The following is a 27,904-nucleotide window of genomic DNA, read 5'->3' on the forward strand; positions in this document are numbered from 1 at the left end:
ACCAGATGCAGTGTTCGGGAGAAGCGTGTCTCAGCTTAGCCTCGAGATGGTTAGAAATTCAAGACAGCCGGTTGAAAGGAGAGTGAAAAGAAAAAAAATCTGCTTGAATTTTACAAGAAAAGAAACTAATTATAGCTAAATATATATTTTAAGTTGCAACATTTCGGCTTAAGAATTGGCTTAAAGGGATTTGTGTATGTTTGCGATTAAGGTTTTTCCTCAAAACTGACCAGATGTCAATGAGGTCACAAGAAGATTTAGAAATTTTCTCATGTAGGAAAACAAAATCTTTTCCGGTGTTTTTCATACAATGCATAACGCCATGAGCTTCTGCTCGAGAGGCACCGCATACCTAGCTAGGTACGATTGGGGGCAAGGGACCGCCGGCCCGTGGGGGGGGGCGGCGGTCCCCTGCCCCCAATCGTTCCTAGCTAGATATGCGGTGCCTCCCTCACAGAAGCTCATGATGTTGAGGTAAGTCACAATGTGGGAATTATTGTGAGAATTTGTCCAAAACTTCTTGTGGGTAGGTCATCAAGAAATCATCTATATTGCATTCACATGCAATTAAACAATATTTTAAAAACCCCTTCTTTCTTGTTTCTTGCTGAATGCATATATCTATGCTTTATGGTGTCTTCATGATCTCACAAGCAATGGAGAACTACTCAGAATGCTAACAAAGAAAAACCTGCTTTGAAAGAGAAAAAAAAAATGTGGATGGCCGTCCACTAACAATCTCATCGTGCACATGACTACAAAGTACTGCATGATTCCACATGCCTTTAAGATGCAAGCACAGGATGCTGCATCTAGAGTGGATTCATAGCTTCAGAGTAATGCACCCGCATCGCATCCATTGAAGACAGCCCTGAGCTTCTCAGCCCTGCCCCCGCATCCACCAGAACTGAGGGACTACATGCATTGAGCATGCTAGCAAAGGTGATTGAAAACTTGGGAGGTGCCCTGTCTTTGCAAAGCTTCCTTGACCAGCCTTTGCTGGGCATTTCCTCCTATAACTGCTGCCAAAGAGCCTATGCTTGCAGTGAAACCCGCACTTCGCATTGAAGATGAAGAGAGCATTGTGCTTCCTGTCAAGAAAATCCTGCAATCATTGCGTCAAAGAGACCCCATTCTGGACATGTATTGCACTTATTGTGATTTTTTGGCCCATATCAACATCTTCCATCAGTGCAAGAATAGGTGATTACATTACGAGTGAGACGCATCCACTGAATACAGCCCACACCTTCTTGGGCTGTTCTTGTCGAGCATAGGTTGCAATGAATGCACTCCACAAGAGCGCATCCCAATGAGAAACCTCAGCAGAAACTCATTCTGTTTTCTCAGGGACTCCACATTAGGTGTACATGTAAATCAAAGAGCCTGACGTGCTATCACGAGGGATTGGCACCGCAACATTCTCAACAGAAGCCGCAGCAAAAACTTATAGTTTATTGATTCAAGGATACCACATAGGCAAACATGTGAATCAAAACATTGCAAAGCATGACATGAATAACTGAGCAAACTACCATTTTCATCATGAAAGGGCTAGGTGAACAGCCCAGAGCTTCTTGGCCCTGCCCTTGTGGGGTATGACTTGCAATCAATGCTCTCTACGAGGTATCAACCCGAACAGAACCACGAGCTCATCATGAAGCACACGTAAGCTTTTGAGGAATACTGCTCTCTCTCTCTCTCTCTCTCTCTCTCTCTCTCTCTCTCTCTCTCTCTCTCTCTCTCTCTCTCTCTCTCTCTCTCTCTCTCTCTCTCTCTCTCACACACACACACACACATTTGTGTTGTCTACTAATTCACATATATCAAAAATAAACACAATACTTACATTTAATCAATCCTTGGCTCCCATATTAGAGGCCTTGAGGTAGGTACAAATGGGCAATCCTCCATAAAGCTCCACACATGATTTAGCAGATCATATATCAATATGCTTGAGTTCTCAAGAACGAAACAAATGGACATTCCAACACCCTTGATGTAGGCAATCTTCAATGAAGAGCCTTGCAAGTATGGACAATCAATGGGACGTGCACGCCAATGAAATTGCTTCTCGTCAAACTTCCAAAGTGCCACGCTGCTCGAAAAGTACTTCTCTTCCACCATAAAGATATTATCATTACTAATGATGAGTTTTGGAGTAGAGGGACATGGAATATCTTGCAAGGTAAGCTTCAATGCTTGTGGGTCGATAACAAGCATCGATGATTCCATACACAAGACGTAAAAGCAGCCACCACAATACAAGATCTCATCATGTTCTTGAACATTGGAAGAGAGGGGCAGATGTCCAACTACGTGCCATGCGGGGGAGGTCCGATGATCGGTGTGGTAGATCTCTATGACGCATTGGATGTTGCAATCAAAGCCCGCCGCTACAACCATGTTGTCGCCGAAACCAAGAGTGATGAGGTGCCAAATAGAGGCAAAAGGAGGGAGTTTGGAGAGGGAATTGGAGAGGGGGTTCCACACGGAGAGGTGTCCAGGGTGGAAGGGAGAAAGCGAGCTCGCGAGGAGGATCAAGAGGTGCGGTCCAGCGGACCAAGCGTTGGCGATCAAGGAATGGGGAAGGGGGAGGGAGAAGCCCAATTGAAGCCATGAGCAAAGTTCATCATCCTTTTTCTGGGCTCCAAGGGCATGGATGAATAACGCATCTTTTGTAAGGAACAGGAGGCGAGGAGAGTCAGTGTTGAGACTATGCTTTGCGAGAGTTATGATGTTGGATTCTTTGCTCACAGAGTCGCGTTTAGGAGCTTCTGAGTCGGTATCTCCACAGAATGGCATCGCCCTTTTCGTCAGAGCTTATTTGTCCAACTCTTGCAGTGTATATTAAAGAGGGGTGTGTGTGTGTGTGTGTGTGTGTGTGTGTGTGTGTGTGTGTGTGAGAGAGAGAGAGAGAGAGAGAGAGAGAGGAGGGGTACCTGTGCAGGTTGTAATGGAGTCGCCCATTAACGCAGCGCCCTGCTTTTATAACGTGTGCCGACTTATGGAGACCTCGTCGTCGTCGTGTACTCGATCAAAAGCGGGCGCTATACCCTTCAACCAATTTACGCTTCAAGAAGCATGTCGGGTGAGGACGGAGTCGGGATCCGGGGACCATTTTTTGGGGGCCAGCCATTGCGCGCAGCTGCCAAACGTCGGACGTGTATAAGTGGCTTTGCTAAGAGCGCACGTATTCCAAGTCAGCAAGGAGATTTGTCACCGAGTCATGTGCGTGGGATCGATGGTCCCCATGCAAAGATTCTCTCCTGGCTTGATCGTGTGCGTCGATATTAAAACCTATGCTCGAAAATCTCGAGATCTTGAAATTAGTTTTTGACCTGCCGAGGGGTGGGGTTTAGTGTTTTTCTAGGTTTGGTTCATCTTACGCGGCAAGAGCCCTTTTAGAAACAACGGAGACGTAGGGAGAGACGTCACTAACTCATCATCATCCCGGATGGGCTTAGGCCTATAATCCTGGCCTTCTTTGTGAACCTTTCCTTGGAAGTATGATGCTTTGTATCCATGAGACTTCCCTCTAATCTATTGGGCATCCTAGGTGGCCTATGGCATGTGTAGCATGGCCAAAAGTAGCCCAAGTCATAGTATACCCCATGAGGTGTCTTCCTAAACATAGTAAAAGCATTAATGGACGAGCTATGAGCCTAGAAAATTCTTCTAAAAGAGTGGCCTTTAGTTCTTTAGCTGATCTTAACCTCCTTATGATGTTATCCATAATGCCAGATGAGATGCTCTCTCAAGTCCTATATAAAGAGCTCATTTTGTACTCATTTCTATGAATTGAATCAATCTCCTTTGTGTCTAAACTCTTCTTTATTACTATTGTGCAATCATTGTGTGATTAAGTGTTAATTAGCATGCTTCTCTCTCTCTCTCTCTCATCCTCCCTAATCCCAAGATGTAATCTTTCCAAATCAAAGAAATTAGAAAGAGAAGAAAAATGTCACATTGAACCATCTAAAAACTTGAAACGACATCTGATACCTTATGTGCGCTCCTTGCCGCACTGTTGAAGCAAGGGACTTGCCGATACACCGTGTACGAGCCGCAGACGGCTCCAAGCACACAACTAGTTTAACTAGTAAGCTCAAAGAGGGCAATGGTGTGTCACTCACCGCCTTATGCTCCTGCCGTAGAGGATTCCTCGCCGCGAAGAAGAGGGAGACGCCGCTACGTCGTGCTCAACCGCCTCGCCGCCGTCGTGCCGCCGCAACGCTCGATCGCACTCTCTCTCTCTCTCTCTCTCTCTCTCTCTCTCTCTCTCACACACACACACACACACACACACACACACACGCACACACACACAAGGAGATGGTGAAGGAGAAGGTGGAGATGGAGCAAGAGCAGCTTCTATTGCACAATGAGAGAATGACTCAATTTTAGGTTTAATTGGCTTTTATGTGAGCTCACCCCATTCACACTTGGGCGCCCATGCTTAGCCAACTAACCCTAACATGTTCGTGTTAGAGTGCGCCTCTCATCGACGATCACTCTACCTTTCCCTATTGGACCGACAAGCCCGGTGCCTGACTCTACTTAAATAAATAATACGATTACAGTGTCCGTCGTAGGCAATAGGGTGTCCGTGAGCCACGAGGGTTAACATTGCCCCCCTTCCTGAAGTAGATTCCGTCCTCGGAAGCTATTGAGTTGAAGCTTGGTATGTCCATGTTGTAGAGCATCTAGATTTGAATCTGCAAGGTAAAGTCACTGTTTTAGCAAGCAGAATTATATTGTCATAAATCATGAGGGGAATGTAAAGTACATGTGGAAATGAGTAAATGCAAGATTTATGAAATGTTAAACTGCCATTAAGGACAAATAAATTGCACTTTGAGTAAATTAATTAATCAAGAGTTTTGAGCTTATGGGTGAGTCTATCAATTAGTTAGCTATGACTAAGGTTAAAACAACTACTCTAGTACTAGCTAAGCTAAGAAGATTATCTAAATGCAAGATTCCCTAACTATGCTTTTCAGCTTTGATTAGCCAACTCGCTCTCACAACTGCAAACAAAAGCTTGAAATGTTAACTGTAAGCTCAATGGAAGTCTTTTATTTTTTTTATTTTTATTTTTAATACTTTTTTACTTTGGGTCACAATCATGTGACGTGTGTGCTTATTTTATATGTCCGGGGTTTTTTGCTTCTCAAGGAAAAGCGCCCACACTGGGAACCTCTAGGGCTCTAGTACCATAGACAATACATGTGAGTGAAGTACCAATTCAAGCCAGGATTTCTCTTCCAGCGTAAGATTTTTCATTTGTGGCACTTATGTTTTTTTTTTTTTTTTTTTTTTTGCTTCCATTTCCTTGGTATTCGCACTAGTGTTTTTTGTTGTTTGAGTGAGCAAGCCTTTCTCTGCCTAAAACATTCCTAAGGTCTCAAATACTCGGATAATTTTATTAGCTAGGCCTAGTGGTCAAGTAAATGAGTTAACCTATAGTCACGGTCTCCTAATCTCCAGGCTCATCCATAAGATTAAACTGGAGTTCAATCAACTTAAGCAAAGACAAATTTATACATCTATAATGGCAGATAACATCATAACTATTGCACTCAAACAAAGAATGAAAAATCATTATTAGCAATTACACATATCCACCAACATGAATCATGGAAAGTAGTACACCTGGAGGTATGGAGTGGCTCATTTCGTTGAAGCAGATGTCCTCAGCCATGTGGATGGAGATCCATATAAGTCCTACCTAACACATCCAAAAACAGGCACTATACCTCTAGGAGGCATGTCAGTGTGAAAAATTAAAACTCCTAAAAAACAAACTCAAAACACAATCTAAACCCCTAACCTACCTATCTGTCACCCCTTTTAGAATCAAGGAAAGAGGATATTATATAAACCGGGTGGCCACCCTAAGGCTAGGCCTCTATCCTCATCATCTAGATAAATAAAATTGTTGTCCGTGAGGCCATAGTCTTCCTCGGTCTCTATTAGTTCCTCTTCATCATCCTCTTGTGCAAGCATGCTAATCAAGAACCTCGCGATGCGTGGATACTCATCTTGTGCAAAAGAATAAGCATGTGCCATTGGAGACACATTCGCTACTGGGTAGGGATCACTAGTTAGCCATAGACGTATCAGCCATTCTAACTCCTCAAAATTTCTCTCACATGCAAGGCTCTCTATCAAATCCCATTCGCAAGAAAGTATAGGGTAGCATACGTAGAACACTTGAGGAAAAGACAAAGGGTACCTTTCATCAAAAATAGAAGTGCATGCCTCTGGTGAAGTAGCCATTTCTGACAAGACAGATAGGTTTGGTTAGGCCTTTAAAACATAAGAGTTGTTTTTGTGTGTTGCTTGAATTGACACGGTGAATTTGGACTTATATGTAAGATCTGATAGGGTGCTCTCTCGTTGCTAGTCGCTCTTGCTCTTTACTATTTTTGTTTTTTGTGAGTATAAGGCTATATATATACATTCCCTAAGATTGGAATTGAGAGGTCAGGGAGGAAGGTTGAGAGGGGAGCGAGTGAATGATTGATGTTAGCAAACACTCCCCCCTTCCTTGGGTAGATCATACCTTTTGGAAGGAGGTCATCACCTTTTGAAACCAATTGTTCCAAGTTGTTATGGGTGAAGGTTTTAACCAATAGTTTTCGACCGCCCTATGCGTTTCATCTAGTTGCAAGGGTGGTAAGGTACTCTCCCATGATTTTATTGGCAACGTTGTTGTAGGTGGTGAACTTACCCCGGGAGGTGCAAACTCTTTCGTACTTGTATGGATATGTACAGTGGTAGGTGGAGGTTGTGTCGAAGCTTCTATTTGCGTATAGGAACTACATGAAGAGCAAGAAGCTTCATTTGATTTCCCTGTTCCTGAGCTAGGTGGAACAAATCGTTCTTTCTTTGGTACCCAAACTAGCTCTAGATCGGGTGTGTAACATTCCATGATTTTTTCTTTTCCGCGATTTTCAATTTGTTTTGGAGCCACAGGATTGGGTTTACATGGGCCAGGTGACAGGTAAGAGTACACTTTACGTTTGGGCACCCAGATTTGATCATTTCCTTCATAGTATCCTTGGGCTTCCAATAGTCGTTTAGGAATCCAACGCAACGTTTCTTTACATTTCTTGGAGTGAGTGGGACGGTTCTTACTAGGTTTCCGTTTTTTTGCATCAACCATGCTCACTACAGAGGCTTTAGGGACCCACTTGTATGTTTTGTCTGTTATATTAGGATGGTTCTTGTGTGTCTCAAGCTTTCTTTCAACTACATCAGTTGAAGCTCTAGAGAGCTGGGCTATGGGGACGTATGGTTCAACCTCCTGGACATGCAATGTCTTGGGTTTTATTTCCTTAGTCAATATCTCAGGGACCATGGCTTGAGTGGTAGGGCTAAGAGTTGGTTTTTGAGTTGTAACACCCCCAGTCCCCCAATCAATAGTGCATTTGGTGGCTATCATCCACGTGCGGCCTAGGTTTATATTACCCTCCATAGTTCCAGTAGGCATGACCAAAAAGTCTTGAGCTACAATCCCATTGTCATAACTGACAGAAGTGTGCCAGATTCCAAAAACCGTAGTGTTTTTCTTGTTGACACCCTTGACTTGGATAATACTCTCAGATAGAGGTGGCTTCCCTAACTGACACCACACCCCATAGGATAGCAGATTATATTTAGCACCCGTGTCCAATAAGGCGTTATATAGCACTTTTCCATAGGCACTATTTAACTCAATAGGGTATCGTAGAGGTGTGTCAGAGTCCAACCCATCCTCTTCGATTTCCACGTGGAATGCATTTGTGACTCCAAGGTTAGCCTCTCGTTTTTGTCTTATACGTTGTTGTCGCTCCTTAGCCTCAGCTTGAGCTTGTATCTTGTTTAACTCGGTTTGTGCTTTGGCGGCCTTTTTTTGATGAATGGCCCGTAGTTCTTCTTGGCTTAAAGGATCATAATATCTTTTGAATTTACTCCCATTGAGGAATCCAATGGTTTCAACTCCATCAAGAGTTTCCACACGAAGGGTACCTTGTGGGGTAATTTCACATACTCTATATGGTCCTTTACCAACATATTTCAACTTTTTCTTCTCTTTACGTACTCCATACATAAGGACTTTATCACCAACTTTGATGTCCTTGTCCTTCACATGGCGATCAAACCACTTCTTTCTCCTATCCTTTTCCACAAGAGCATTTTGCACAGCCAACTGTCTCTCTTCGTCTAGTTTTTCTAAGATATACAAACGCTCGGTTAAGGGGTTACCATTCCATCCTTCCTGCGAAGCTACCCTAAGACTAGGAATGACAAACTCCCAAGGCATAACCGCTTCTTGGCCGTATACCATTTTGAATGGCGTACAATTAATAGACACTTTATAAGCAGTACGATAAGCCCATAGAGCAGATGTCAACTTCAAATCCCAATCAGTGCGATGAGCTTCTACCGTCTTGGTTAAAATAGAGATTAGAGTCTTGTTGGTGCTCTCGGCTTGTCCATTAGCTTGCGGGTAATAAGGTGTAGACTTATGGTGGGATATCATAAAGGTCGTGGTAAGCTCTCTTATTACCTCATTTATAAAATGGGTACCATTATCACTAACAATTTCAAAAGGGCAACCAAATCTTGTGATAATGTTCTCAAAAAGAAACTTAGCTGTTGTCCTCGCGTCAGCTTTTTGTGAAGCCTTAGCTTCAGCCCACTTTGTTACATAGTCCGTAGCAACTAGAATATATCGAGATTGAGTGTTGCGAGCTGCGGGACTAATTGGACCTACAAAGTCTAAGCCCCATTTTTCAAATGGTTGGGTTACTTTAATAGGATGTAAGGGCATTCTGTCTTTGCGCTGTGTGGTCTTGTAACATTGGCACTCATCACACCCTTTTGCAAAAAGTGATGCATCCTTAAATAAAGTTGGCCACCAATAGCCTGATTGCAGCACCTTTCTAGCAGTCAGGTCTCCTGAAAAATGACCTCCTGCTATGCCCATATGTGCTTCTTGCAAGATATACAAATATTCATCCTCGCGGGCACAACGCCTAAGAATATCATCCTTGCCTAATCTATACAGAGTTCCGGCAATCAAACAATAGGGTTCACATTCTTTTACTAGCCTTCGAGCAATATCCTTACGAAGTTCCTTGGGTGGAAAACCATTAACTAAAAAGTTAACAATGTTCTCACTCCATTCAGGCATAGTCTCAACTATGAATAGGGAAGTATCGGGTAATTCATCATCAACTCCTGTAGGGGCTTCACCATTGGGTATGCGAGACAAATGATCAGCCATGACGTGCCTTTTACCAGGTCTCACTACAATCGTGAAATCAAACTCCAGAAGAATTAACAACCATCGTGTGATTCTTCCTGTGGAGCATGGCTTGTTTACCAGATACAACAACGCTTGATGGTCCACATAAAATACAAACTTGTTTGCCAGAAGGTAGTAGCGAAATTTCTTTACGGCATAAACCATTGCCAAACCTTCTCGCTCTGTAGTGGTGTAGTTCCTTTCAGCATCGTTCAATTGACGGCTTGCAAAGCTAATGGGATAGTCCAATTTATGTTCTCCTAGTTGAGTGAGAACACACCCAATAGCAAAGTTTGATGCATCAATATGCACATGGAAAATGACATCCCAGTTAGGTGTCCTTAAAATCGGAGCACTTGCTAGTGTTTTCTTCAATTGTTCATAGGCCTGGTCACACTCTTCAGTCCATTTAAATTCAATGAGAAGCTTGTACAAAGGACGTGCTATCTCAGCGAAAAATAAAATAAACCGTCGATAATAACCCACGTGTCCCATGAACCTTTGAACTCCCTTGTAATTGGTTGGTGGTGGTAACTCTAGAATCACTTTAATTTTGCTCTCATCGGTTGAGATACCATTCTTGGATACTATATGCCCTAAAATAACTCCATGCTTGACCCAAAATTGGCATTTGAACGGGTTCAATGAGATACGATATAACCTACACTTTTCAAACACCTTCCGCAAACATGATAGATGTTCCTTCCAAGAAGAGTAAACACAAAGGTCGTCTAAGAAAGCTTCACAAAACTCTCTCAAATATTCTTTAAAGGCAGTGTTTATTAATCTTTGGAATGTAGCAGGGGCATTTGTTAAGCCAAAAGCCATCACACGAAATGCAAACACGCCAAATTCTGGGATGAAGGTAGTTTTAGTTTGGTCCTCTAGCGCTATCGTGATTTGGTTGTAGCCTGAGTACCCATCTAGAAAGCTATAAGCTTCCTTGCCTGCAACTCTTTCGAGTACATGTTCGGAATATGGTAGGGGGTAATGGTCTCTTCTAGTAGCTGCATTAACTTTTTTGAGGTCCACGCACACCCTGAGTTTCCCATTCTTTTTTGGCACGATAACTATCGGAGACACCCATTCAGAGTGTTCAATAGGATATATGAACCCACATTTGATAAGCTTTTCTAGTTCTTCTTGAATGATCTTTGCGTACTTAGGATTCATCGGGTAGGGTCTTTGTTGTACGGGCTTCGTAGTGCTAATCATAGGGATTGTATGTTGGACCACAGAAGGTGGAACACCTTTCATATCATGGTATGTCCAAGCGAATACATCCTTGAATTCCTTGAGAAGCTCTTTGAGGACCGCCTCTTCAACTTCTGTGAGGTCTTGGGCAATAAAAACAGGTTTTGATTCTTCACCGGGGTCAGCTAATTCTATTTCTTTAACTATTGCCGGACCATCATAGATTCCATTATTCCCATCGATAGGTATTCTTTGGGCTTTTGTGTACACAACCTTTGCTTCCCCTGTGGTGTAAGATTTGACATGTTCTGGTGCAGGATGCAAGTCTGTGGATTCTGGTTGTGCTTTGGTTTGTGCTTCCATTTCTGCTTTCTTGTGTTGTCGAGCTAACTCTTGGTTTTGACGCCTCCTTGCAGTGCGGCTCAACCTTGGCTTGTCTATGATCTCTAATTGGGCTATGTCATGGGGTCGTGGTCTACACCACATAACATTTTGGAGATATTCACCCCAATTGTCTACCAATTTTCGATGAGCATCACATGCCCCTATATAACTGAGCCATTCTGCTGAGGATCTCTTCTTTTTTATCCTAGCACGTACATTGGCTCGATATCGACGCCTCTTAAGGTTTTTCTTTTTCTTATTTGAGACCTGCTTTTGATTTGCATTTAGATCTGGCTCACTAAAGGAGTCCTCGTTGGTGTCCTCTTCACTCTCGCGGGAGCTATCATCGGTTGATGTGCTCGGTCCTTCCGAATGTTTTGACTCTGAACTTGCTCCACTCTCTAATTCATGAGATTCAGAATCCGTTTCACTCTGGGAGTTAGTGTCCAAGTCGTGTTGGTCAAAGTCTTCTATTGAGCTATCGGTGTCACTGTCAGATTGGTCCACAATTGCCTTGCCCTTAGAAGACGCATGTATGGCACTTATCCTGTTCAGAGGTGCAATTTGTGGTACCTCTTCCCCCTCTGGTGTGACCCAAGTGGTTCCTCTATTTCCCCAGGTATCTATGGTTGCAGCTAGGTGTACCCAGTCTACGTTGTCTGGTTCCGTCATACCCGGTAACACATCCATGTAAGGAGAATCTTGGCCAATGTCTGTATCCTTCTTACAAGTGTAACAATATTGTAGTGGGGCCGAGTGAACTGTGGTGTCAGAGCGATGATCAATAATGGTTTTACTCCCTAAGGGGTGTACCTTACCAGTCACCAAATCCACTCTAAGGACAGAGTCTTGGAATTGCAAATAGACATGATTTTTAGACCAATCATGAACCATTTGTGCTTCCCTCATGAATGGTCGTCCTAAAATCATTTCATATGACATAAGGTGTTTAGATAAATCCATTACAATGAACGTATGTCGTACCTTGTGTCCTAGAACTTTGATCTTAAGATCCTTGAGCATCCCCATAGGTTTGGCTATGGTACCATTTGCCATCTTTACCACAATGTTAGTAACACTGAGGCGGGGTTTTCCCATGGATTCCCAACAATCTTTTGTAACGATGCTAACTCCCGCACCACCATCAAGAATTCCCTATATAGTTAATCCCTTGGTAGTGATGGGTAGGGTCGCATTAGACTCGTCGCCTTCAAAATACTGCCCTAATTCGTTAATGGGTACCTCGATCACAGACTCGTGTCCATCTAAGTCAAGTGATTGCACATGATTTTCCTCATCAATCATAATCGAGTCAGGCCTATTTGGTTGCGCAAACTGCGGTAATCCCGTTCGTAGCTCTCCGTTAAGGAATGCTCGAAGTGCAAGGAATAACTCAGGATCTCCATACAGCTTTGCTATGATCGTGGTTCGGACCTCAGAAGACATGAAGTCCACTAGTTTGGCAACATTCATTGGCATTTTGCAGGGTGCAGGTCCTTGACTAGGAACTGGTGAGGATGGAATCTCATATTCCTCAATGGGATCAGGTATTCCTTCGTTAAACATCCTTTCCAACAAGAAAGGTGTATGCTCACTTCCTGATGCCCCATCCTCACTCCCTTCTTGGATGATACTAGATATGGCTAACAGTCTATGGTTCATGTGGGCTGGATGAACTTGCGTGGGAAACACTGTGTCATGAATTTTGACATGCATGGGTTCTGGTTCTAGTTTCCCTTGAGTCTCCTCCACTAAACCTCTTAGATGTTTCACCTGCTCAATCTCGTCTACTGGGTTTGGATACGTCTCAATCTTCTTTTTACGATTCTTCCCTTTTTGCCCCTGCGGTTTATCTTGGGGGTCTTGGATTGGATTTGGAAACACTTGTGGTGTTTTCAGAGGCTCTTTATGGTTTTCTCTTATTCGGTTTTCATTTGGTTCCATGTTACGGTTTTCTTTGTCGGTCTTTCCCTTTGTGGTATTGGTTCTAGTCTCCATTGTCTCGATTGAATCTGAATCATCCTCGAGGTCATTCATATACACGGGGTCATCTCCTGTTCCTATGTTTGTTTTGGAACTTGGCTTTGAATTTCCCGTATTCTGCGACCTCTTCCTTCGTGTCTTCTTTTTCTTTGCTTGGATAACTGACGCGGTATCTCTCTCTTTGAGGATATGTCTTGGCCCTTGAAGCATGGACCGTGTAATCGCATAAGCGGGTGCGACGGGTGGTATTGGCGATGTCACACTAGCAATTTCGACCAAACTTAGGGGTGTGATTTTAGGTGCATTTGGGTTATAAGGGCATTGGGCAATCAAGTGATCTATGCCACAACGATTACATGTGAGTATTGGCATTGCAGACGTGCTCCCTTGATTCATTTGCATCTGTGCAGCATTCTTTTGCAGCCTAATAGGGCACTCCGCTGCCCGATATGGTCCACCACACTCGTAGCATTGAAGAGGTGGCCTCCTAGCATGGGTGTTGATATTTTGACCTCTGGATGCGAGAGCAGCAGCTTGATAAACCGGCTTGACTTGCCCCCAACAATCTTCCATGTAGTATATAGGACACTCTTCCAATGTATCAAGTCCGTAGGCAATACTAGTGTCTATTTCCTCCTCACAGCCATCTGCATAAGCATTTGATGGCTCGCAACCCACTTGGTTCATAGGGGCGACTCTTGGATGCGGGGGCTGCGGTCCTAGCACAGGAGGTAGTAGCGGTGTAGCTTGTACAACATTTTGAGGTCTAGGGACCATGTGTTGCGGTAGTTGCTAAACAGGTGGAGCAGGCATCAATACAGGAGCTCGAGGTGCATCCGTCCAGGCTACAGGTGGTCTATTTTCCATAATGCGTTTGATCATTAAACAATCCTTAGCTTGGTGACCATACCTACCACATGCGTTGCAAGTTCCATTAAATTTTACTCTAAACGTAGGGCACTCACTAGTGCTATGTGGACCTAAGCAAATGGAACACCATTGTTGCTCCCTTCTTGGATACATGTGACTATTTTGAGGGGGTCGATTATCCTTAAGAGACTCTTGGATTGCCTTGGTGAGGTCTGTCAAGAATGTCTCAAATACCTTTGGCTCATTGGCAATGGGCTTTGCAGTCATGGGTTCATACTCAATGGCTTGTGAGCTAGTGGATCTCATGTCAGTAGACACCCTCATGCCTGCTATCATCAAGTTGTCCTCTAGTTGGATTGCATTGGCAGTGACATCTTCCCAGGTTGTGATACCTCTAATCACTAGTCCATTATAGATTCCTTCATTCCTCAACCCTCGAATGAATCGATCAAGCAGTTGGTTATTGTTGAAGCGCTCATTTACAGGGCAACGAGAGTTTAAGTGCTTTAGACGACTAATGAAGTCCCTTAGTGACTCTCCTTCCTTACGTTCGGCCTTCTGTAGCTGAGATGCTACACCCCAAAGCATACCTTCTCGTATGTACTCCTTTAGAAACAACCTTCGAAGGGTAGGGTAGATTGTTTTCTCGTCCACCCTTAGGGTTCTATACCAATCTCCAGCCTTCCCACTTAATGTCAAGCTTAAGGCATTGCACTTATGTAGTTCGTTGCGTTCCCCTAAGGAATCACATACTTGTTCAAACACTTCAATGTGTTTTCTAGCATCTTCGTCCCCATTCAATTTTTGCGTGAGTTTGGCAATTTGTAATGCCTTACTTCTAGGCTCTCTATGAGATGCGTGACGCATATTTTCCGCGATAGATCGACCTATGGTTTGAGAAAACGCTGCCAAGTCACCTATGTGAGGAGGTAGGGCCGGTGGAGGTACTCTTGGAATCATATGTGGGAGAGGGTCGGGTACCGGTCTTGGCATATGTGTGGATGATGGAGGATATGGAACATCACTGGGCATAGGTCCACTCGGATAAGGGCTAGGGAGCGGCACTCGAGGAGCATAAACAAGTGGTACAATTGGAGGTGTGGGGGCCATGTGTGCATAAGGGGCTAGAGGCACATACGGTCGAGGCCCCATATTAGGTACTACGACACTAGGTAGTGGCACTGCGCTAACCGTAGATGTCATCGGTACATTCTCTGTCAGGCTTATCCCTGGAGTGAGCACTGGGTTTTCCTTAATAGAGGGTTGAGCCAAGTTAGGGAAGCTAAATTTGTCGCTCGAAGGCTCAGATTGCATAGAGACCCCAGGTGAAGTGACGTAAGATGGGTCCATGGGGCTCATTAGAGGAGTCTCCATTTGTGATAGAGTAGGCTGTTGAGCCTTGCTCGTATCCAGAAATCTCATGGGGCCAGTTGAGAGTATATTTACCCCTCGGTTTTGCCTTTCTGATTGAATAATGCCATGGATAACATTACAGATCATTTTCTGTTGATCTTCGATGCTCGTGGCACTAGAGGTGGATTGTACAATCTCTATCCATCCTACATGGTAGGCGTGGCCAGAGTGTAGATCCGTCAACACCTCAGTGTGGAGGTCGTATGTCCAATGATCATTAATGAACAATCCTTCTAGAGTCTACGTGTTAACGGTTTCTTGTGAGGTAGAAGCAATGTTGCTCCCCGTGGTTTTACTTGTCACCAACGGTACTCTAGAGGGAACTTCTGAAGGAGGCAGCTCAACAGGGCCTTCTTGGTAAGAAGTTGGCAGGATATCCACATGGACACTCTTTGGGGGTGTGGGGTCCACGTGCGATGTGAAAGGAGAGTCCACTTCCCCACCCCCTTCGTGTGCTTCATTTGCATCAGGTTCCGAGCGAGTAGCTCTACCTAATGTTTCCATGAAACGGCTAAACATACTAGTACTAGGCTGTGGAGCTTCGGGAGGTGCATGGCCTTCTCTCTCTGTGTCTTGGGTAGGGTATGCTTCCATGATTTCTGAGTCGGAGGAGGAATCACTAGCGGCTATTTCAGGGTCTTGGGTGGTGTTACCTTGTGTCCCCGCTGAGGGTTTAGATCCTATCGTGGATGGGTAATGGGTGTCCGTATGAACAGAGGCACCCTCAATGTGCTCGTGTTCTAGCACCCTCCCAGAGCGTAAGTGCATGTGCTTTTGATACCCTAAGGTGTCAAAAAGCTGCTCTAGGAGGCCTTGTGACTAGTTTTTAGCGTGTTTTTTGTTTGTTTTTTTTTCTAGATTTTTTAGAGCGTGTCGTGGAATGGGCCGTGTGATAGCTCAAAACGAGCGTATCGGTCAGAGGGTCGTGCCGTGCTTTACAGCCCTCCGTTTGGTCACTCTATGCCCTCGGAATCCCTAAAACTGTCAATTTCCAGTAGGGAACTAGGCCCAAACTAGAAAGTCTAAGGGTGCAAGTGGGAAGAGAAGGGAGGAGAGTGGAGGACTTGTCCCACATGCTCTCATTCTCTCTTGAGGGAGTAGGGTATATATATAAGAGTGAGTCTAGAATATATCATAAGACTGAGGACTGAGGCCTGGGGCTGGGCTTAGGCTTGGGCTTGGGCTTGGGCTTGGGCTTGGGAAACCGATCCCGATCTAACTTTTTTACAAACCAACCCGTCCGTTTTTATAGCTTACGTTTTTTATTTTCGAAAATTTAACCTCACATAACTATTTACTGTCCCACCTACCTACTGACCTACTAATCAGTGGTTCACCTAATTACTAACCTGCTTAATTAACTAACTGTGCGCCTAACTGTGCCAAAACACAGAAAATGCAGAAATTGAAACTTGACAGAACTGTGCAGTGAAAACACAGAAAATGCAAAAAAAGCAAGAAATGCTAACTGTGTGTAAACAGAAAAACAGAATTTTGCTAACTGTCTAACTAATACTAAATGTACGCAGCAGAAACACAGAAAATGCAAACTGTGCGCAACAGAAAAACAGAATTAACAACTTGCAGAAAAAATACGCCTTCCTCTCCCTCTTCTTTCCTACTGCAAACCACTCATACAAGAAGCACAAAGTGCCTCTTGGGCTTAGTGCAGGGCTATTCCCCGGCAGCGGCGCCAAAAATGTGCGCTCCTTGCCGCACTGTCAAAGCAAGGGACTTGCCGATACACCGTGTACGAGCCGCAGACGGCTCCAAGCACACAACTAGTTTAACTAGTAAGCTCAAAGAGGGCAATGGTGTGTCACTCACCGCCTTATGCTCCTGCCGTAGAGGATTCCTCGCCGCGAAGAAGAGGGAGACGCCGCTACGCCGCGCTCAACCGCCTCGCCGCCGTCGTGCCGCCGCAACGCTCGATTGCACACACTCTCTCACTCTCTCTCTCTCTCTCTCTCTCTCTCTCTCTCTCTCTCTCTCTCTCTCTCTCTCACACACACACACACACACACACACACACACACACACACACACACATGCACACACAAGGAGATGGTGAAGGAGAAGGTGGAGATGGAGCAAGAGCAGCTTCTATTGCACAATGAGAGAATGACTCAATTTTAGGTTTAATTGGCTTTTATGTGAGCTCACCCCATTCACACTTGGGTGCCCATGCTTAGCCATTTAACCCTACCATGTTCGTGTTAGAGTGCGCCTCTCATCGGCGATCACTCTACCTTTCCCTATTGGACCGACAAGCCCGGTGCCTGACTCTACTTAAATAAATAATACGATTACAGTGTCCGTCGTAGGCGATAGGGTGTCCGTGAGCCACGAGGGTTAACACCTTCAATTGTTATCTTAGGTTCTTGTCTACAAGGTCCTCAATATATTGTTTATTGTCCCAATACTCTGGCATGAAATGTTGTCATTGCTTCAAATAATCTAAGCCCAAAGTAACAAATCGATAAAAGCTACAATCGATAAGAATTTTCATATAAATCTTATATTTTCTCAACAGGCAGTATTTTCTAGCCCTTGTACAAACTACTAGTCTGCTTCTTGATATTCACAAGTAAAATGATGTAGATATTGTTTGGCTTTATGATGAGCCTATAAATATGAGTGAGCTAGTCAATCAGGAGGCAAAATTTTTGAATCCTTGTACAAACTATCAATCTGCTTCTCGACATTGTCGAAGGTATTGTTTGGCCTTATGGAAGTGAGCGTATAAACATGAGTGAGCTGGTTGGTTTTGCATGCTCAACAACAAGTTGCCACAATTTGCATACATGTTCATAAAAGCCGTTCAAATAACATCATCCAATTCCACTATACCCCTTGCAATGCATGATGTTACCATATACATGTGGTAGTGATGTGTGTGAACACACTAGGACCGCCGGGGCATTTTTTCCCTCTTTAGGAGGTTTTTTCCACCGAGCATTGTATATACGCACATCACTCTAGGGCTATCTATCTTTCCATTGCATACTAAGTAACACACTCTCTATTGTGTGCCTTGAGCTTCCTTCGTCTTCTCCAAGCTGTGTGCGTTTCTCTGCAACCCCAATTCCAACAATTGGTATCAGAGCAGGTTGCGTCCTCCCGGGCTTAGTCGTCAGCTGCTCCAACACACGCCTGCTCACTTTCTCCGATTTCAGTGAGGTTTGGCAAGCGTTCGCAGGTCGACAAAAATTTCAGGCGAACTCGTAGAGCTCAGTCTGCTTAGATTTTTTATTCGGACTCATTTCGACCTCCATTTCCACTACAGGCAGTACTGCACAGGCTATTTCGTCATTTTATGCAGAATTTCTGTCAGTGCCGTTTTTTGCATAATAGGTGCCTCATAGTCTTGTACGGTTTGTGCTATATAGCACGTGTTGTTCCCACTCCGTTTCTCCTATTTTCGGACAGTTTTCACATCAGGTGCAGCATTTACTATGGCTGACAACAACACAGATGTGTTCAAGATGTTTGTTGCTAAGGACAGGTTGGATGGGGACAACTACCCTATGTAGGCTTATATGATGCAACATGTTCTTGTGTCAAAGGGCGTCTGGAACATTGTGCAGGGCATTGATGTACGTCCTAGTTCTGAGGATGTAGGCGAGGTTGAGGATGTTGCAGGTATTGCTGCAAGGATTGCTGCTATTAGAGTTGTTTTGCCTACGGCAGAACAAGCTCGTTGGGATGTAAAGGATGCGCAAGCTCATGCATTGATTGAGTTTTCTGTGAAGCGCACCATTGTTCCTCACATTCGTTCTGCAAAACAGGCTTGGGATATTCTAGCAGGTCTTTATGCAAGCCGTAATGAGGCTAAAATTGCTTTGCTGCCTAAAGAGCTGGAGTCGAAGATTATGCATGAGGAAGATGATATGGACACTTTCCTTGCTGGTGTCAAGGATATCAATGAGCAACTTATTTTTGCACGTGAAGTCATTTCAGACAGTTCCCTTGTGCAGACTGTTCTTGATGACTTTTGCTAGTACTTGGAGACTGATGACCCAAGGAAATCCTGAAGTTGTCAAGTTTGATACATTATGCACATTGTTGTTGCAAGAGTCACTTTCTAGAAAAAACAGGACTAGGCAACGTGCAGTTGAACAGGCTTTTATTGCTTCTCAAAGAAAGGGTGGTAACAGTAATGCAGCCACTTCTTATGGTTCTGCTGCGAGTGGCAAAAATTCTGTTTCTAATGCTTCTGTTGGCATCAATTCGTCTGGAAATTCTGGTGATAAGGTGTGCGCTCCTTGCCGCACTGTCGAAGCAAGGGACTTGCCGATACACCGTGTGCGAGCCACAAACGGCTCCAAGCACACAACAAGCCTAAACTAGCAAGCTCAAGAAAACAAAGGGTGTGTCACTCACCGCTCTACGCTCGTCTTCGTGGTGGATTCCTCGCCGCGATGAAGAAGAAGCTGCAGTCGTGCCGCGCTCAACCGCTTCGCCGCCGTCGTGCCTTCGTAATGCTCGATCGCACACACACTCTCCCTCTCTCTCTCTCTCTCTCTCTCTCTCTCACACACACACACACACAAGGAGGTGAAGAAGAAGAAGATGGAGATGGAGCAAGAGCACTCTTCTATTGCACAAATGAGAGAATGAGTAAAAATTAGGTTTAGTTGGCTTTTATAGGAGCTCACCCCATTTACACTTGGGCGCCCATGCTTAGCCAACTAATCCCTTGACTGTCCCAGTTAGAGTGCGCCTCTCATTGGCGATCACTCTACCTTTCCCTATTGGTCCGACAAGCCCGGTACCTGACTCTACCAAATACATAATACACGTCCGTCGTAGGTGATGGGTGTCCGTGAGCCGTGAGGGTTAGCATGCCCCCCTTCCTGATGTAGATTCCGTCCTCGGAAGCTATTGAGTTGAAGCTGGTTCGTCGAGGTGGAAGAGCATTTGAGATGAATGTCCTTAGCCTTCTTCAGTCACTGCAAAATCAAACAACATTGGCACGGTAATTGCATTCTCTTAAAAAGCATATGCAGTTTTAGGTAGACAAATTGATTGGTAAAAGAATTGCAAACAATTTGTTAGCAATGAACATTAAAGTGCAATGTAATCAAATGCATAAACAGATGTAAAGGTAGAAAATTAAACAAGTCTGGGGTCGCTAATTTGACGGTCGAAAGGCACTAGAGATCCAATATTAATACCATGGGTAAGCTTCTTAATTTTCACTGGTCAATTAAGTTGTTTAATCGTGAGAGCCAAGTATTCATGTTCGAGGGCTGACTAGAGGCTATATCTAGAAAACCTTGTAGTTAAGCTACCATAAAAGGAATTTCTCATGAAATCATCGCCTGACTGATTACTTTTTCTTTGACCCCCCAAAGTCTTTTCACAGTGATTCAATTATGATGTGTGTGCTTATTTTGTATGCCTTGGGTTTTTTGCTTTTCAAGGAAAAGCGCCCACACTGGGAACCTCTAGGGCTCTAGTACCATAGGCAATACATGTGAGTGAAGTACCAAATCAAGCTGAGATTTCTCTTCCAGCTTAAAATTTTACATTGTGGCACTTTGATTTTTTGCTTGTTCATTTTCAGCATTTAAATTTTGTAACTTTGGGGGGTCATATAACACTGTTACCCTCCCCAGGCTCATCACATTAGTAAACTCCCTTTATAATACTTAAGCTAAAGGTCAATAGGGTTAAGCCCACTAGAAAGCCCTAGTACATTTCATACAATGCTGCCTAAATCGGATTAAGAACCTAAGTAACCATTGCTTATTAGGAAGGCATTCCCCATGGTATTAAGAGAAGATTTCTAATACCTACCTTGGTCAAACTAGCTTAGTCGGACTGCTTGATTTTTACCCCTAAACAAGTGATTATGACAAAACATTACATTGAATTAAATGTTTGATGGTAAGCAAATGCGCTGAATATTATGCTACCAATCACAATCAAGGCAGACAAACATGGATGCAAAAAGATAAGGGCAATGCTAATGGACATAAAACACCTGTTTGTGTTGATGGTCGCGCTTGATTTGAAGTGTGAACGAGAGAAAGGTTCCATGAAGGTCCAAATCCTATCAATAGCAACACGCTCCTGTACACACTAGGAAACAAAAGGAATACCTCCAGGAGGCACATTAGTGGGAAAAGAGAACTTCGCTAATCACTCAACTCTAAAACAGAAACACTCTTATCGTACTAATCTTACCTACCCTCCATCACTCAAGTGATGAGGATCAAAGGTGTTTTATGGCATAGGTTTCTGTTTCACTGTACCAGATGTGACATGTACCAGATGTGACATGTGTAGGTCTGAGTCAATGTTTTGACTTTTATTGTGCATACTCGTTTGCTAATTGCTCTTGCTCTTTTTTTTCTTTTTTTTTTGTTTTGTGAGTATAAAGCTTTATATGTACATTCCCTAAGATTGGTGATTGAGAGGTCAGGGAAAAAGGTTGAGAGGGAAACAAATGAATGATGACTGTCCACAAACACTCCCCCCTTCCTTGGGTAGATCATACCATTTGAAATGAGCTTGTCACCCTTTGAAACCAATTGTTCCAGTTGGTAATAGGTGAGGATTTTTTCCAGTAGTTTTCTATTACCCTAGGTGCCTCGTCAAGCTGCAAGGGTGGTAAGGTACTCTCCCAGGATCGAACTTGAAGTGGTTCATCAGGTGATTCTTGAACACTGGGCGGTGTGGATTCTTTTGTAGCTTCATGGGGGTCCACTACTATAGATGGAGGCTGTGTAGAAGCTTTTACCTCTATGGATGTATTACATGAGGAGCTAGAAGCTTCATGGGACTCCCCCCTTCCTGAGCTAGGTGGAACAAATCGTTCTTTCTTTGGTACCCAAACTAGCTCTGGACTAGGTGTGTAGCATTCTGTGATTTTTTTCTTTCCACGATCATTGATTCGTTTTGGAGCTACGGGATTGGGCTCACTTGGGTCAGGTGATAGGTAAGAGCACAATCTACGTTTTGGCACCCAGATTTGATCATTTCCTTGATAGTAGCCTTGGGCTTCCAATAGTCGTTTAGGGATCCATCGTAACATTTTCTTACTTTTCTTGGAGCGAGTGGTACGTTTCTTACAAGGCTTCTGTTTTTTTGCACTAGCTATGGTCACTAGAAAAGCTTTAGGGACCCACTTGTATGTTTTCTTCGTTACATTAGGATGAGTCTTGTCAGAAGCGATATGCATTGCTTGTAGCATATTTAAGGGTATAGGCATTTCATCCCCCTCAGGTGTTACCCAGGTCGTCCCCCTATTTCCCCAAGTGTCTATGGTTGATGCTAGGTGGACCCAATCCACATTGTCTGATTCCGTCATACCCGGTAACACATCCATGTAAGGAGAATCTTGGCCAATGTCTGTATCCTTCTTACAAGTGTAACAATATTGTAGTGGAGCCGAGTGAACTGTGGTGTCAGAGCCATGATCAATAATGGTTTTACTCCCTAAGGGGTGTACCTTACCAGTCACCAAATCCACTCTAAGGACAGAGTCTTGGAATTGCAAATAGACATGATTTTTAGACCAATCATGAACCATTTGTGCTTCCCTCATGAATGGTCGTCCTAAAATCATTTCATATGACATAAGGTGTTTAGAGAAATCCATTACAATGAACGTATGTCGTACCTTGTGTCCTAGAACTTTGATCTTAAGATCCTTGAGCATCCCCATAGGTTTGGCTATGGTACCATTTGCCATCTTTACCACAATGTTAGTAACACTGAGGCGGGGTTTTCCCATGGATTCCCAACAATCTTTTGTAACGATGCTAACTCCCGCACCACCATCAAGAATTCCCTTTATAGTTAATCCCTTGGTAGTGATGGGTAGGGTCGCATTAGACTCGTCGCCTTCAAAATACTGCCCTAATTCGTTAATGGGTACCTCGATCACAGACTCGTGTCCATCTAAGTCAAGTGATTGCACATGATTTTCCTCATCAATCATAATCGAGTCAGGCCTATTTGGTTGCGCAAACTGCGGTAATCCCGTTCGTAGCTCTCCGTTAAGGAATGCTCGAAGTGCAAGGAATAACTCAGGATCTCCATACAGCTTTGCTATGATCGTGGTTCGGACCTCAGAAGACATGAAGTCCACTAGTTTGGCAACATTCATTGGCGTTTTGCAGGGTGTAGGTCCTTGACTAGGAACTCGTGAGGATGGAATCTCATATTCCTCAATGGGATCAGGTATTCCTTCGGTAAACATCCTTTCCAACAAGAAGGGTGTATGCTCACTTTCTGATGTCCCGTCCTCACTCCCTTCTTGGATGATACTAGATATGGCTAACGGTCTATGGTTCATGTGGGGTGGATGAACTTGCGTGGGAAACACTGTGTCATGAATTTTGACCTGCATGGGTTCTGGTTCTAGTTTCCTTTGAGTCTCCTCCACTAAACCTCTTAGATGTTTCACCTGCTCAATCTCGTCTACTGGGTTTGGGTACGTCCCAATCTTCTTTTTACGATTCTTCCCTTTTTGCCCCTGCGGTTTATCTTGGGGGTCTTGGATTGGATTTGGAAACACTTGTGGTGTTTTCAGAGGCTCTTTATGATTTTCTCTTATTCGGTTTTCATTTGGTTCCATGTTACGATTTTCTTTGTCGGTCTTTCTCTTTGTGGTATTGGTTCTAGTCTCCATTGTCTCGACTGAATCTGAATCATCCTCGAGGTCATTCATATACACGGGGTCATCTCCTGTTCCTATGTTTGTTTTGGAACTTGGCTTTGAATTTTCCGTATTCTTCGACTTCTTCCTTCGTGTCTTCTTTTTCTTTGCTTGGATAACTGACGCGGTATCTCTCTCTTCGAGGATATGGCCTAGCCCTTGAAGCATGGACCGTGTAATCGCATAAGCGGGTGCGACGGGTGGTATTGGCGATGTCACACTAGAAATTTCGACCAAATTCAGGGGTGTGATTTTAGGCGCATTTGGGTTATAGGGGCATTGGGCAATCAAGTGATCTATGCCACAACGATTACATGTGAGTATTGGCATTGTAGACGTGCTCCCTTGATTCATTTGCATCTGTGCAGCATTCTTTTGCAACCTAATAGGGCACTCCGCTGCCCGATGTGATCCACCACACTCGTAGCATTGAAGAGGTGGCCTCCTAGCCTGGGTGTTGATATTTTGACCTCTGGATGCGAGAGCAGCAGCTTGATAAACCGGCTTGACTTGTCCCCAACAATCTTCCATATAGTATATAGGACACTCTTCCAATGTATCAAGACCGTAGGCAATACTAGTGTCTATTTCCTCCTCACAGCCATCTGCATAAGCATTTGATGGCTCGCAACCCACTTGGTTCATAGGGGCGACTCTTGGATGCGGGGGCTGCGGTCCTAGCACAGGAGGTGGTAGCGGTGTAGCTTGTACAACATTTTGAGATCTAGGGACCATGTGTTGCGGTAGTTGCTAAACAGGTGGAGCAGGCATCAATACAGGAGCTCGAGGTGCATCCGTCCAGGCTACAGGTGGTCTATTTGCCATCATACGTTTGATCATTAAACAATCCTTAGCTTGGTGACCATACCTACCACATGTGTTGCAAGTTCCATTAAATTTTACTCTAAACGTAGGGCACTCACTAGTGCTATGTGGACCTAAGCAAATGGAACACCATTGTTGCTCCCTTCTTGGATACATGTGACTATTTTGAGGGGGTCGATTATCCTTAAGAGACTCTTGGATTGCCTTGGTGAGGTCTGTCAAGAAGGTCTCAAATACCTTTGGCTCATTGGCAATGGGCTTTGCAGTCATGGGTTCATACTCAATGGCTTGTGAGCTAGTGGATCTCGTGTCAGTAGACACCCTCATGCCTGCTATCATCAAGTTGTCCTCTAATTGGATTGCATTGGCAGTGAAATCTTCCCAGGTTGTGATACCTCTAATCACTAGTCCATTATAGATTCCTTCATTCCTCAACCCTCGAATGAATCGATCAAGCAGTTGGTTATTGTTGAAGCGCTCATTTACAGGGCAGCGAGAGTTTAAGTGCTTTATACGACTAATGAAGTCCCTTACTGACTCTCCTTCCTTACGTTCGGCCTTCTGTAGCTGAGATGCTACACTCCAAAGCACACCTTCTCGTATGTACTCCTTTAGAAACAACCTTCGAAGGGTAGGGTAGATTGTTTTCTCGTCCACCCTTAGGGTTCTATACCAATCTCCAGCCTTCCCACTTAATGTCAAGCTTAAGGCATTGCACTTATGTAGTTCGTTGCGTTCCCCTAAGGAATCACATACTTGTTCAAACACTTCAATGTGTTTCCTAGCATCTTCGTCCCCATTGAATTTTTGCGTGAGTTTGGCAATTTGTACTGCCTTACTTCTAGGCTCTCTATCAGATGCGTGACGCATATTTTCCGCGATAGATCGACCTATGGTTTGAGCAAACGCTGCCAAGTCACCTATGTGAGGAGGCAGGGCCGGTGGAGGTACTCTTGGAATCATATGTGGGAGAGGGACGGGTACCGGTCTTGGCATATGTGTGGATGATGCAGGATATGGAACATAACCGGGCATAGGTCCACTCGGATAAGGGCTAGGGAGCGGCACTCAAGGAGCATAAGCAAGTGGTACAATTGGAGGTGTGGGGGCCATGTGTGCATAAGGGGCTAGAGGCACATATGGTCGAGGCCCCATATTAGGTACTACGACACTAGGTAGTGGCACTGCGCTAACCGTAGATGTCATCGGTACATTCTCTGTCAGGCTTATCCCTGGAGTGAGCACTGTGTTTTCCTTGATAGAGGATTGAGCCAAGTTAGGGAAGCTAAAGTTTTCGCTCGGAGGCTCAGATTGCATAGAGACCCCAGGTGAAATGACGTAAGATGGGTCCATGGGGCTCATTAGAGGAGTCTCCATTTGTGATAGAGTAGGCTGTTGAGCCTTGCTCGTATCCAGAAATCTCATGGGGCCAGTTGAGAGTATATTTACCCCTCGGTTTTGCCTTTCTGATTGAATAATGCCATGGATAACATTACAGATCATTTTCTGTTGATCTTCGATGCTCGTGGCACTAGAGGTGGATTGTACAATCTCTATCCATCCTACATGGTAGGCGTGGCCAGAGTGTAGATCCGTCAACACCTGAGTGCGGAGGTCGTATGTCCAATGGTCATTAATGAACAATCCTTCTAGAGTCGACGTGTTAACGGTTTCTTGTGAGGTAGAAGCAATGTTGCTCCCCGTGGTTTTACTTGTCACCAACGGTACTCTAGAGGGAACTTCTGAAGGAGGCAGCTCAACAGGGCCTTCTTGGTAAGAAGTTGGTAGGATATCCACATGGACACTCTTTGGGGGTGTGGGGTCCACGTGCGATGTGAAAGGAGAGTCCACTTCCCCACCCCCTTCGTGTGCTTCATTTGCATCAGGTTCCGAGCGAGTAGCTCTACCTAATGTTTCCATGAAACGGCTAAACATACTAGTACTAGGCTGTGGAGCTTCGGGAGGTGCATGGCCTTCTCTCTCTGTGTCTTGGGTAGGGTATGCTTCCATGATTTCTGAGTCGGAGGAGGAATCACTAGCGGCTATTTTAGGGTCTTGGGTGGTGCTACCTTGTGTCCCCGCTGAGGGTCTAGAGCTTATCGTGGATGGGTAATGGGTGTCCGTATGAACAGAGGCACCCTCAATATGCTCGTGTTCTAGCACCCGCGCAGAGCGTAAGTGCATGTGCTTTTGATACCCTAAGGTGTCAAAAAGCTGCTCTAAGAGGCCTTGTGACTAGTTTTTAGCGTGTTTTTTGTTTGTTTTTTTGCTAGATTTTTTAGAGCGTGTCGTGGAATGGGCCATGTGATAGCCCGAAACGAGCGTATCGCTAGGAGGGACGCGCCATGCTTTACAACCCTCCGTTTGGTCACTCTATGCCCTCCGAATCCCTAAAACTGTCAATTTCCAGTAGGGAACTAGGCCCAAACTAGAAAGTCTAAGGGTGCAAGTGGAAAGAGAAAGGAGGAGAGTGGAGGACTTGTCCCACATGCTCTCATTCTCTCTTGAGGGAGTAGGGTATATATATAAGAGTGAGTCTAGTATATATCATAAGACTGAGGGCTTGGGCTTGGGCTTGGGGAAATCATCCCGATCCTGATCTATGTTTTATACAAACCAGCCCGTCCGTTTTAAGAGTCACGTTTTCTATTTTCGAAAAATTTCACCGCCTGCTCACTCGCGTTTTTGTTTTCCGATTTTTATTTTTATTTTTATTTTATTTTTTTCCAGATTTTTTTTTTCAAAAAAATAAATTTTTTTTATTTTTTTTTTAATATATAATGCAGAAATGCAGAAAACGCACAGAAATTGCAAAAATTGAAATGCAGAAAGCGTAGAAATTGCAGAAATTGAAATGCAAGAAATGCAGAAAATTAAAAACGCACAGAAATTGCAGAAATTGAAAAAACGCAAGAAATGCAGAAAATGAAGAAAATGCAGAAATTGCAGAAATTGAAATTGACAGAAAATTTAACACAGAAAACGCAGAAAATTGCAGAAATTGAAACTTGACAGAAAATGCAGAAAATGCAAAAACGCAAGAAATGCTAACTGTGCAGTGCAAACCAGAAAACGTAGAAAACGCAAAAAACAGAAATCTCCACACAACTACACACCCTCATTCCCTGCCTTTCCTATGATAGAGATTGCACCACAAAAAAGCGTAAAGTGCTAACCGAGCTTAGTGTAGGGCATATCCCCAGCAGCGGCGCCAAAAATGTGCGCTCCTTGCCGCACTGTCGAAGCAAGGGACTTGCCGATACACC

General features: G+C 44.2%; 1 protein-coding gene across 1 annotated transcript; it reads right to left on the bottom strand.

Moving 5' to 3' along the window:
* Positions 1-1,827: 1,827 nt before the first annotated feature.
* LOC147452454 (uncharacterized) lies at positions 1,828-3,098 on the bottom strand. Its single transcript, XM_086518948.1, has one exon. The coding sequence runs from the start codon at positions 2,803-2,805 to the stop codon at positions 1,852-1,854; it is 954 nt and encodes a 317-aa protein (XP_086375074.1). The 5' UTR covers positions 2,806-3,098; the 3' UTR covers positions 1,828-1,851.
* Between the last annotated feature and the right edge of the window lie 24,806 nt (positions 3,099-27,904).

The sequence above is a fragment of the Adiantum capillus-veneris genome, chromosome 8 (genome assembly GCF_014529385.1).
Source record: "Adiantum capillus-veneris isolate H3 chromosome 8, ASM1452938v2, whole genome shotgun sequence".
Taxonomy (NCBI): Eukaryota; Viridiplantae; Streptophyta; class Polypodiopsida; order Polypodiales; family Pteridaceae; genus Adiantum; species Adiantum capillus-veneris.